Here is a 12,337-nt window from a genome sequence, read left to right as displayed (position 1 = left end):
CCCTTTGTGTTGTCCTGTGGGCCGTGTGGGGCATAGGGAACTGAGGCAAATGAATTTGGCACTCAGGTACTGAACTGATTTTGTTGAAATAAAGCCTTTATTTTTGAGAAACAAAGCCCTTTGTTTCTGACCCAGGAATCTTGTCAGCATTCATAAAACTGGCAGGCTAACTTGTTAACGTCCAAGTAGGGTAACAATCTCAGAGACCACACAGTCCATGGTAATCACTGCTTTGTCCGCCGTCTGTAAGAAACTAAGCTTCGTGAGGAAAGCAGGCACTAATAATTATAGTTCGGTGTTCTTCAAAATCTTAGAATTATAATCTGACTTTCACTTAAAATTAAAATATTAAGTGATATATAAAACTGAGGAAATGAAAGATTCAGGTTTCACAAAGATCTTGAAAATGTCAAAAGTCTACCTTACTTACAGAGGACCAGCTCAGTCAACTAGCAGGATTTCCAGAATAAATGAGGTGTTCAAATAATCATTAGGGTCAAATATACACAAAGGTAGGACACAAACCCTGGTTTGTGTCTTTGCTCCCTGGTTCCCCAACCTGTTTCTGTTCCTTTCCCATCTGAGTATCTAACAGCTACCTGAACTCAGTTATTTACCTTATCTGTGGAAAATCACTTGGTAAGTTACCTTCCTAGTAAGGTCTTTCTGGCAATGGCTGTTAGTCTCAGTAATATCTCAGACATGACATTCAGGTATCTGGAGGGAGAGTGGGCTCTCAAATACAAATCAATGTATTCTGTTCACATAAAAGAAAAACTCTGACCAACATAATAAACAGAGAATAGAGTTAAAAATAAGATTCTACTTTTGCCTGTTATAATACTTACCCATTTTAGTCCAAGTATATACCAGTCTTCCAAAAATTTAGAAAAACACACATACAAAAATCATTTAACGATTAGTTTATAATATAGTTACATTACCTATGTAAAGCTTTAAATTGTGTGGACTCATTAGAATCCAATTCCTTATTTAATCTTGAATAATCAATGGAAGATGTTAACCCTTTCTCAAGTCTGGCAAAAAATTGCTCTTTTTCTTCTTTTTCTTCAAATGTGTCCAATCCCAATCCGAGAACACTATGATTGAGCTCAGAAACTACTCTTTCTAAATGAAGGCACAAATACATTTTATTAACATACAGAATTTTGATAAAATTAATTTTAGTGATGCATTTAACATTATATAGTAAAATTTTAAAAAATATAAAACATACTTTACTTAATCTTTCACCCAATGTAGTATATTCATAATCAATAAACACAGATGTATATTCATAATCAATAAGCAAGATTATAAGGCTTCTCTATAAGTGTAATTGTAAACTTTTTAGAAAGATATTAAATCTAAGTGCTTCAAGATTGTAATTTTTGTAAAAATTCTGATTATAAGCATAGTAACTAACCTATCAACTCATATGTCTCACGTTTCTTACCATTTGTTTCTAAGCTGTCAATACTTAGGATAGAGGTCCCACTGCTCTTGAGAAACTGAATCCTCTCAGCAGACTCCTCTTCTATTTCCATAATAGGCTCAGAAGTCACCTTTGTTTTCAGATAGCTTACATTTGTTCCAAGCCGTCCTAGGGATGGGATTTAATATAACTGTATATTTATATTTAGGACATTGTTTTGACAACTATGCCAACACCATAATATTATACTAATTTTGTGGACAGTAGCTATAAAATAAATCTAATCTATTAAATAAAAATCCATCAAACCTAAAATTCACAAAAGAAAAATTATATTTGTTTGCAGTGTATCTTAAGAATATTTTAAAATTTTGCATTATGAGGGTGAAAAGAGCACAGCACTTTTATACAGTGTACCATGCTATTTTAAAGAACAGTGTCTGCCCTATATGAAGGAAGAGTAGTAAATAACCAGCTGAAATGGAAAAGGGAGACAATTCCAGGTAGAGGGAAGAGGTACAAAGGGTCAACAATGTGAGGGAACAGCCATATCTGAGGATGCAAAAAAGCCAGTGAAGGTGGGTCTAGAGAGTAAAGGTCAGTCAGGGTAGAAATAAGCCCAGAGCAGGAGCTGATGGTTAGACCATTCTCATCCTCACAGGCCAGGAGTGAGATTTTCTCTTTATTCCAAAAGCAATAAAAAACAATGAAAAAGTTATGTAACATCAAAATTTCTTTATCCCAATACTACACATTTGTTGTAAAAAACTGATAGAGAAAGTAGATATTACATGATAGAAATACGTATTAAGATTAGGAAAATATAACTTTTGCTATGCAGGAAGAAGTCACAAATTTTGTATGCAATGTCCTAATTAGTGTCCTCTTGGAAAGGGTTCAGAATCTATTTATTTTATGGCTTTAGGTGTGCATAATGGTTCCATAGCTCAAATAACTTCCACAGCTGCAGAAAATCAAGAGACACTCAAGAGACACGTCAAAGGAGAAAGTGCATGCTAAGGCTGGGGTGCTGGGGTGCTGTCTGTCTGGATTTCAATGCTGACGCAGGGATGTGACCCATGCTAACCGAGCTCACAAGAGACTACTATAACCGAAACCAAGGTGCAATTGAGTTATTGGTAATGAAGAGGACACCCAGCAGGAGGATTAGACGGTTTTACCCTCTAGGCCAGTGGTTCTCAGCCTTCTGGCCCTTTAAATACAGTTCCTCATGTTGTGACCCAACCATAAAATTATTTTCGTTGCTACTTCATAACTGTAATGTTGCTACTGTTATGAATCGTAATGTAAATATCTGATGCAGGATGGTCTTAGGCGACCCCTGTGAAAGGGCCGTTCGACCGCCAAAGGGGTCTCGACCCACAGGTTGAGAACTGCTGCTCTAGGCAGAACATTTTGTCCTTATGGTAACTCAAAGAGAAAGCAAAATTATAAGGCTGGAGTTCTCAATGTTGACGTTCAATGGCATCTATCTAGGGTGGGTAATGGGTTCTTCTCCTCAAGAGGGTGTTGCCATCTCCCTCAGAAGCTTCTACACCTGGATGAGAGGAATCACCTAGTACCGAGAGTCACCTGGAACTCAGAACATACCATAAACTCTATTACAGTTTGTGACTGAACAGGGATCAGGTTATGCCCTTGGGTGGAGAAACTCTCTCCCCTGTGTGTAAAAAGACAATGTCAAAGTTTGTTTCTATTTGTGTGTTTATTTATTAAATATGATTTTATTTATTTCAGAAAGAGGAAGGAAGAGGGAGAGTGTTAGAAACATCAACGATGAGAAACATTGACTGGCTGCCTCATGCATGCCCCCTACTGGGGATTGAGCCCAAAACCTGGGCATGTGCCCTGACCAGAATTGAACCTTAACCTCATGGTTCATGAGTCAATGCTCAACCACTGAGCCACACCAGCTGAGCAAAGTTTATTTCTTAAGTATCCTTCCTTGCATCCTTTACTAGTCAAATCCACCACTGATTGATAAATCCTTTTAAAAATTAGTAATACCTTTAGTCAGACTACCTTCGAGTGTTGGTCCAGGACCTATTTTTTCTCTTTGAAGTGAATTTATACATCATTCCATCTGATTATTTTCTAGAAAAGAGACTTTAATGCTAATTAACTCTCAAATCTTTGTCAACAATTCCAATAGCACTTCATCATATTATATCCTTTACAATGAAGGGAAAGATTCTAAAAAAGAATTCTTCACATGCAAACTTTAACACTGTTATATAGTTTGGGGATTTATGAAAAAAAATGAATTTTTCAATTAATCAATTCTTTATTTACATTATTAAGAACAGATAAATGACTATCAAATTCACTCTTACATTCATTTGCTAAACACATTCATTATTTACTACTGAGGGTCAGGGGATACAAGAAAAAGAAGTGTTTCCTGCCCTCACAAAGCTGCCAACCTCAGCAGTAGGTTACAAGTATTACCACAATGCATAAATGCTATTATGGTGTTTTGACACTGAAACAAAGGAGAAAATAATTGTGTTGGTAAGGGAGTTAGAAGAGTTAGGGAAGGATTGCAAAAGAGGTGATACCAAACTTTACTGGACAAGAAGGATGAGAGGAAAGGCATTCTAGAGCAAGAAGGCATGAGCTAACGCACACAGGCATGGAGCCAATGATGCTTCCAGCAGAGAAGGAATAACCGAATATGGCTGGAGCACATGAGGCTAGAAAGGAGGGTTCCAGTCAGATTAGGCAGAGCCGTAACTATCACATTAGGACATCTGGGCTGTTTTATGGGGAAAAAACAAAAGCCATGGGTAAATTTTCCCCCTAGAAAAGAGATACTAAATCTTACCAGTTTATAAGATGGTGCTTAATGACCAGCAAGCACTGTGAACATAGGTATTTCATGGTAGTCTCAGTTCCTTAGAGATACAACGATCACCATACATAGTACACTGAAGAAAACACTCCAGAGCAGCGGTCGCCAATCGGTGGTCCACGGACCACTGGTGGTCTGTGAGGTCCGAAAGGTTGGTGACTGCTGCTCCAGAGAGTAATTTTCTATTTGTAACAATGCAATGAGGAATAATTCTGTGATAAATTATTTTACTAATGTTATAAGAAACTGTGATACCAAAATCTATAGATTTGTTAAATTCTGCCCATGCAATGACATTAATATGTTGTCAGGATATTTTATTAAATCACCCTAAATCAATTTGCCATTAAATATAATTATATATAAACATACTGATATTATACATCATCTTAATTTGAGTAAATAAAAATGATCTCAATGTAAAATAACCTAATAATGCAGAAACATAGACTCTCAATTATATAATACTGTATATAATAAAGTGAAGAAAATAAATTCAAATTATTGTCTTTATATATTTATAGTACAGTAACAAAATCCAGAATTAAAAGTCTTGACTGACCCCTTGTGGTCAAATAATGTGAAATGAAAAATCAGCAATATTTACCACCATCTTCGAAATCACCTTCTGTTATCCACCATGGCAGTGTGTCTTTCTTTTTCACTTCTCTTTTAGGTTGTCTAGGTGTTTTGTTTGAATTTTCAAAAGAATCATCTGAAAGCTGAATCAGATATAAGCTACTAAATTTTAAATTTGAGAATTCCAGATTCATCACTAAAATGTTTCTTCCTTCTCTCACAGTTCAACTATTCCATACATAAGCAATATTCTCAGCATTAATGTATGAATTCATATTTCTAAACATATATGACCAAAATAAGCTAAAAATCAGGCACAGCCCTAACTGGTTTGGCTCAGCGGATAAAGCGTCGGCCTGCGGACTCAAGGGTCCCAGGTTCGATTCCGGTCAAGGGCATGTACCTTGGTTGCGGGCACATCCCCAGTGGGGAGTGTGCAGGAGGCAGCTGATTAATGTTTCTCTCTCATCGATGTTTCTAACTCTCTATCCCTCTCCCTTCCTCTCTGTAAAAAATCAATAAAATATACAGTGGGGCCTTGACTTACGAGTTTAATTCGTTCTGAGACCGAGCTCGTTAAGGGGCTCGTTAACTCAAATTACTCTGTCAACTCAATGCAAAAAATCGGCTGAGAGACAGCTGGTATCTCAAAAAACTCGTTAGTCAGGACACTCGTAAGTCAAGGCCCCACTGTATTTAAAAAAAAAAATCAAGCACATATCTCTGAACACCAATTTCATACACAGAATTAAACAAGTAAACTAACTAAGGAGAACAATAACAACAAGGAAATAAAGAAAATCAGGAAAGGAAAAAAAGAAAAATACAATCCTCTTTTAGACATTTTTGAGGATCTAAGAATAAATAATGATTGAGCAAAATTACCTAGCATCACTCTAGAACACAGAATTCTAAGACCAGGGAGGGCTGAGTTTTAGGTGTTTACCAGAGAAATTAGCATTTTGTCACAGTAATTGATAGGATTTAACAAATATTTGTCCTTTTCAACTCTTCAGATCCAAATTTTACTACAATCCTAAACTCCGTACTCTTAGCCAATAACTTGGCCTCTCTCCTCACTGAGAAAATAAAAGACCTTCAATCAAAACCCACCCCCTTCCCGCTCACTCCATCACTAAACTCACCTGTTAAAACACTGCTTTTCTCTCTCAGAAGAGAAATTGTTTCTTCCACTTTATGGAGAACCTGCAGAGGGATCACTTCCCACCTCTCCAAGTTGTTACTTCCTTGGTTATCCCATTTTATCTCTGTATCTTAATCCCTCCTCCCCCTCTTCTCACCCTTCCTTCAGATGAAAAACCTGCTCATCACTGCATCCCCAGGCACAATTGTGGACTGGAAGAATGAACACTCTGGTCTACTCTATTTAAAAAACAACAACACTAAACCAAGCCAAACAATCCTTAAAACCTGGTTCTCATCCAAAACAGCTCTCCTCCAGGTACCAAAGACCTCCTAAATACCACCAACAAAGGACCACTGTCAGCCCCCTTTCCTGATCACGTCATGGAACTTGATACTGGTGACCAACTCTGAAACTTCTTGAAACTCTCTACCTCTGACTTCACAGCATTCATGTCCGCCAAGCTCTGTGGAAAACTTGGTGGTTTGGTGGGAAAAGCTCAGTAACCTTCCTCACCCACCTACTTTAATAGCTCTTGGCAATGTGTGTTTCTTTAACACTAGGACTTCCCCAGGACTCTGCTCTTGGTTCCTTTTATTCTCATTCTGTGCACTCTTCCCAAAGAAGCAACCAACATTGATCCTATACCTGTTCTATGGCAGGATCTATTCTCAAATTATCTCAATCTTGAAGTAATCTAGAAGAGATTTACAGACAGGAAAACAGTTTAAAGAGGTTAAACGAGGCTTAAAGAGGCTACTGCTGGTTTTACAGAGCTGGGTTTCAAACTGAGATCTCTGTGACTAAAACCTTTCCACTTTCTACTACACTGTTTAGTCTCCCAACAAGGACATTGCTACCAGAGTGACCTTTTGAACTTCCAAGATGACAACACACATTTCCACCTGCCAACCAAGCAACTCTACCTCAATGATTTGTAAGACTATCAATTTTTAAACGTTCAAAAACTAATTGTCTTCCCTGACAACCAGGCAGGAAGAAGAGAGGAGGGAAGAAAAGATATTATTTATCCCACCTGAATTTAATTGCATCACCTTCCACTCAGTCTCTAAACTTCACTATCACCTCCAAATGTCCCATTTCTCTCTCCTCCCTACATCTTCCTGTTTATAAAATTCTGAGAATCTGTCTCAGACTCAGTCTACTCCTTCTAAACTCCATGGCCACATAAGAGTGTGGAAGGAGTACAAAGGTTTGGGGGCCTGACAGATCTGAGTTGAAACTTCAACTTCAAAATATGCTAGCTCTATTGCTTATGGAATATTACACCTCTTTTTACTTTATTCATCTGTTAAAAATAGTTATAGTAGCACTGACCTTGCATGCTTGTGGCAAAAATCAGAAAACATAAATAAAAATGCAGAATGCCCACCCTATTGTCTAATACATAGTAGGCATTTCTACTTTTGACAATATTGCACTGCTTTCCAGATTACAATAATTAAAAACAAAACAGCCCTGACTGGTATGGCTCAGCTGGTTGGAGTCTTAGCCCATGCACCAAAAGGTTGCCGGTTCGATTCCCGGTCAGGGCACATGCCTGGGTTGCAGGCTTGATCCCCAATTGATGTCTCTCTCTCTCAAATCAATAAAAACATATTTAAAACAAAACAAAAGCTCTAGTTGGTTTGACTCAGTGGTTAAAGCATCGGCCCATGGACTGAAGGGTCCCAGGCTCGATTCCGGTCAAGGGCATGTACTTTGGTTGTAGGTTCGATTCCCAAGTGCCCGTTGGGGTGCATGTGGAAGGCAACCAATCAATGTGTCTCTCTCCCACATCAATGTTTCTTTCTCTATGTCTCTCCCCCTCCTTTCCACTCTTTCCAAAAATCAATGGGAAAAATATCCTCAGGTTAGGATTAACAAAAACGACGACAACAACAACAAAAACAAAAGAAAAAAAGCTGGTCCCCAAGTAATTAACAGTGCTGCAAGGATATGAAGAAATTGGAACCCTAATACACTAATACACTGCTGCTGGGAATGGAAAATGGCACAGCCTCTTAGAAAACAGTCTGGCAGTTCCCCAAAAGGTTAAACAGAGTTACCATATGACCCAGCATTCCTACTACTAGGTATATACACAAGAGAAATGAAAACGTACATCCACTCAAAAACATGTGCATGACTATTCATACATAATTATTCATAATTGCCAAAAAGTGGGAAGAACTCAAATGTCTATAAACTAGTAAGTGGGTAAACATGTGGTAAACCCATACAATAAAATATTATTAAGCTATAAAAAAGAATGAGACATTGACATATGCTACAACTTGTCATAGATTAAACATTCTTATGATGGGAAACAGAAAATAGACCTATATAAGTAAAATAATACTTGCATAGTATTATTATACTTTTGTATAGTATAAATACATGGTATACTAAGTGACTTGGTGGTTTCTTTTTTACTGGATGAACAGAAAAAACCTTTTCTGAGGTAGTAATATTTAAGATGAGATTTTCGCCAGCCCAGTGAAGAATAGGGGAACAACATTATTGGCAGAGGGAACAGCCAGTGCAAAGCTCCTACTATGAGTTGAGCTTGACATGTCTAGAGGGGAAAAGGCCACCATAACATAAGTGGGTAATAAGTAAGAGTGATATAAAGTCAGTGAAATAGGCATGAGTAAAATCATCCAGGGCTTTGTAAACCCTGGGAATGAGTTTGGACTTTTATTCTATACTAGAGGCCCAGTGCAAGAAATTTGTGCACGGGGGGTGGGGGGAGGGAGTGTCCCTCAGCCCAGCTTGCACCCTCTCCAATCCCGGACCCCTCTGGGGATGTCCGGCAGTCGGACATCCTTCTCACAATTCAGGACTGCTGGCTCCTAACTGCTCACTTGTCTGCCTGCCTGATCGCCCCTAACCGCTCACCTCTGCCTGCCTGCCTGCCTGATCGCCCCTAACTGCTCTCCCCTACCAGCCTGATCGCCCCTAACCACCTCTGCCTCGCCCCCGCCACCATGGCTTTGTCCAGGAGGACGTCTGGAAGGACGCCTGGAAGATGTCTGGTCTAGCATATTACCCTTATATTAGTATAGAATGACAGCAGGCCAACAGAGTCTGATTTATATAACACATCATGCAGGCTGCAGAATGGTGAAGGAATGCTGGGACAGTACTTGGGAACTGCTGTAGTAGCCCAGCTGAGCTGTTGGTATCCTGGACTAGGATAGTGGTAGTGAAAAGGAAGGGAATAGAAGGATAATAGGTATAATCTGGAGACAAAGCTTGATGATGGACTGGATCTTAGAGGTGAAAGAGAAAACTGAAGGGTGAATTTCTTACGAGACAAATTTTCAATACACCTTTTAAAAATATACGCTTACCTCTTTCATGAACTGTTCAAACTCTTTGTCCAGTTCTTCTCTGGAATAGTGAGCCATAATCAATAATTTTCACTTGCCAAGATAAACATTCCAAAGTATTTACAACACTGGAACACTAAATAACAATAATAAACATCTTTTGAGGAAATTTACATCACATCATGAAAACAACCAGACTTAAACCTCAGACATTTTTTTATGATTTTAGTATATATGCACACTTATGGACCAGTAAGCGGGGCAAGAGAGTCCTAATTCATTCATAAAACTGATTTGGAAAGCTGCTGTCACAGTCTGCCTTTTACTTAGAGTCCAGAAACACATTTTTATTGTCAACATCCTATTGTTCAAGGCCTCCACAATATTTCCTAACTCTATCATGTGTGTATGTGCGCGCGTGTGTTAAAATTTAACATCCCTTAAACAAACCTGGTCCTCTCAAGGAATCTTTTAAAAATTAAAAATTAGGAAATCCAAAAACACCATTTCTTTTTGGCAAAGCACAGGACAATTTGGGCTGACTTATCACTCAGCTAGTTATCAATCCATTATTAACAGCTTTGCAAAACAGACTTTCCAGTCACGGGGATGTTTCCAAATACAGACAAATGGAATCAAATGGAGCCGATTAAGTCTCAAAATCTACCTAAAATAAAATTAATGGAATATACACACCAACCAGAATCAAGTTATTCCTTTTGTCGCGAGGGAAAGTCAACAAAAACGATGCAGCAGCGCCTTGCAGCATAAAGCTCTCCCCGCACCCTAGGAACTCACCGCCCCGCGCCCCGCACGGCAGCCTCCTCTCCCGGAGGCGGGAGAGGGGAGGCGCGCAGAGCCGCCACCTCGCAGCCGCCCCTGCGGAAGAACACCTCCTCCCCTCATTAGCGTCTCGCCACCGAGCAAGGTGCGTGCGGTGACCGTCTCGGCCTCAAATTCCTGGTCACAGCGGATCCCACCCACAGGGACCCCACTCGGCAGGGGTCCCGGCTCCAGGAAGCGCGGGTTCCGGTGGCGGCGGGAAGACAAAGGCGCACTTGCAGCTGGAGTCCGGGCGGAGGTGGGGAGGGACCCAAAACGAAAGCTCTGAGGACACTCTCGGCCCCGGGGGAGCCCTGTCCGCGCCTCACCCACCTTCGCCTCCGAATTCCGCGCTTTGCCGGGAAGTCGGCTGGGGGCCCAGCAGTTGTCAGGGTAACAGACGTCAGCCGCCTGTCTCGGAGTCACATGACCCGGGCTCGTCACGTGGCTCGTGGGTCCGACCGGACGGCGGTTAGCGTCTTTTTGCGTCAGAGTGAAGGCGGGAATAGCCCCAGCTTAGGATCCTGCGGCGGTAAGAGCCGTCGCTGCCGCACCGTAGGGACACCGCGTCTCTCTCCGCGCTCCTCGGAAACGTAGAAGCACCGACCGGTTACGAGAGCGGGAACACGTGCATGATGGGTGTTGTAGGTCCAACCCGTGGGCTTCTGGGAAATGTAGTTTAGTCCCCTAGTCCTTGTATTGCTTAGCTTCTCATCTCTTTCTAACCTTCCCCACCTTTGTCGTTTCAGCTCGCTGCTTAACAAGCGAAAGTTTTTTAAAACATTTAATGGATTGGGTTTCTTCTACGTGCAAAGTCCTGTGTGGCGTTGTGAGAGAGACTCAAACCTGTGAGAAAGCTTCCTGTTGTCAGGATAGGGACTCTGTTCCACCATCTAGTGGGCAAGAAATTTGAAGTACACCCTAACACACCCACCTGCTACACCTCCTTTTCCCCATTCTAGCGGCATCTATAATTATTTATTTGTGTGTGTGTGTATGTGTTGTTTGTTTTGCTATTTCTCTAAAAATAAACCCCCAAACCAACAATTTGGAGTTTCAGAGGACAGCATTTATGGTAGTGAAAGTAAAATCGACAAGGGGTGCTGCTGGCAGACACAGGTTATGGACCTCAACATCTTCAGCCTGATTCAGCATGTGTTTATTGTGATACAAATGTATCCTGCCAAGAGCTGTGTCCTATGATCAAAATTTGAATAATACAGATTTTTTTTAAAGCTGCTATTTATTGCACACTGAAGTTGATAGGAGCTTCACCTGCATTATTTCACTCAATCTTCGCAATCTACAAATCATTTCAATTTCCTTTATATTTTGTTCGGTGTAGATACATGATGATGGTAGGTACCAATTTTATGGCCCACCCATCCCTACTAGTAAGCCTGTTGCAAATCAGGCCTCTTTCACGTTAATTTATATTATGCAGATCTTCTCAGCCTAGTCTTTGACTCCAGCCGCTGCTGCTTAGGACCGTCGCACTCAGGCTTCCACTAGCTTCACTCAGGTGTAACTCAACTGTGTGCTGGCCCTGAGCCTGAAATGGAGACCTCTTACTTTCTGATCCCTGAGGGAATCCATTCAGCACCCAACACTTAAACTTGGAAGTGTGAGGTCTTAACCTTTGTGGGCCCATCATTGATCAAATGAACTGGTGAATAAATGACTCTCCCCTTCAACTCCAGGAGGGACAGTATTGATACACATTTCATAAGATTTCCCAGAATGTCCTATGTGATCAGAACCAGTTCACAGCAATGGCCCATTTGATAATACATTCTTGTATTGCCTTTTCAGCCTTCTCGGTCATTCTCCTGTTAATCACTTCTGCTACTTGCGACACATTCTCAAATAAATTACACTCATGCAGCTTGATGTCTCACATTCCGCTTTCAGGGATACTGTGGGAAAGATGGCCAGTATCAGGATTAGCCCTGGAAAGCAGATAATTAGAATGGGATTTGGGAACTGGGTAACCCACCAGTCAAATGGCAATGAAGACCCCACTGGTAATGGGATATGAGGTGGTAATAGCCAGTGACATGCAGCTACTCAGATTCTTATCTGAGGTTGGCTGGGCAGAGATACAGGTGGAAGGTGAAGGGTTGACCCACACTCACTATTATAGGAGATCT

At 40.5% G+C, this 12,337-nt stretch overlaps 1 protein-coding gene across 5 annotated transcripts in view; it reads right to left on the bottom strand.

The window, feature by feature from the left end:
• CEP162 (centrosomal protein 162) overlaps positions 1 to 10,596 on the bottom strand; it is an 81,518-nt gene extending 70,922 nt beyond the window's left edge. For 4 of the 5 annotated variants that reach the window (XM_070418151.1, XM_070418154.1, XM_070418153.1 and 1 more), the window contains exons 1-5: positions 10,521 to 10,596; positions 9,387 to 9,501; positions 4,915 to 5,029; positions 1,457 to 1,603; positions 945 to 1,128 (exon numbers count right to left, since the gene is read on the bottom strand). In XM_070418151.1, the coding sequence (XP_070274252.1) occupies positions 945 to 1,128; positions 1,457 to 1,603; positions 4,915 to 5,029; positions 9,387 to 9,443 (503 nt within the window). In that variant the 5' untranslated portion in view covers positions 9,444 to 9,501; positions 10,521 to 10,596. Of the gene's footprint in view, positions 1 to 944; positions 1,129 to 1,456; positions 1,604 to 4,914; positions 5,030 to 9,386; positions 9,502 to 10,065; positions 10,106 to 10,520 lie in introns of those variants that run through there. The other variant, XM_070418152.1, reaches the window with a different exon arrangement.
• Between the last annotated feature and the right edge of the window lie 1,741 nt (positions 10,597 to 12,337).

Source organism: Myotis yumanensis, unplaced genomic scaffold (genome assembly GCF_028538775.1).
Source record: "Myotis yumanensis isolate MYYU_CA2020_CCGP unplaced genomic scaffold, mMyoYum1.0.hap1 SCAF_6, whole genome shotgun sequence".
In the NCBI taxonomy this organism is placed as follows: domain Eukaryota; kingdom Metazoa; phylum Chordata; class Mammalia; order Chiroptera; family Vespertilionidae; genus Myotis; species Myotis yumanensis.
This window is presented reverse-complemented; position numbering and strand designations above follow the sequence as displayed.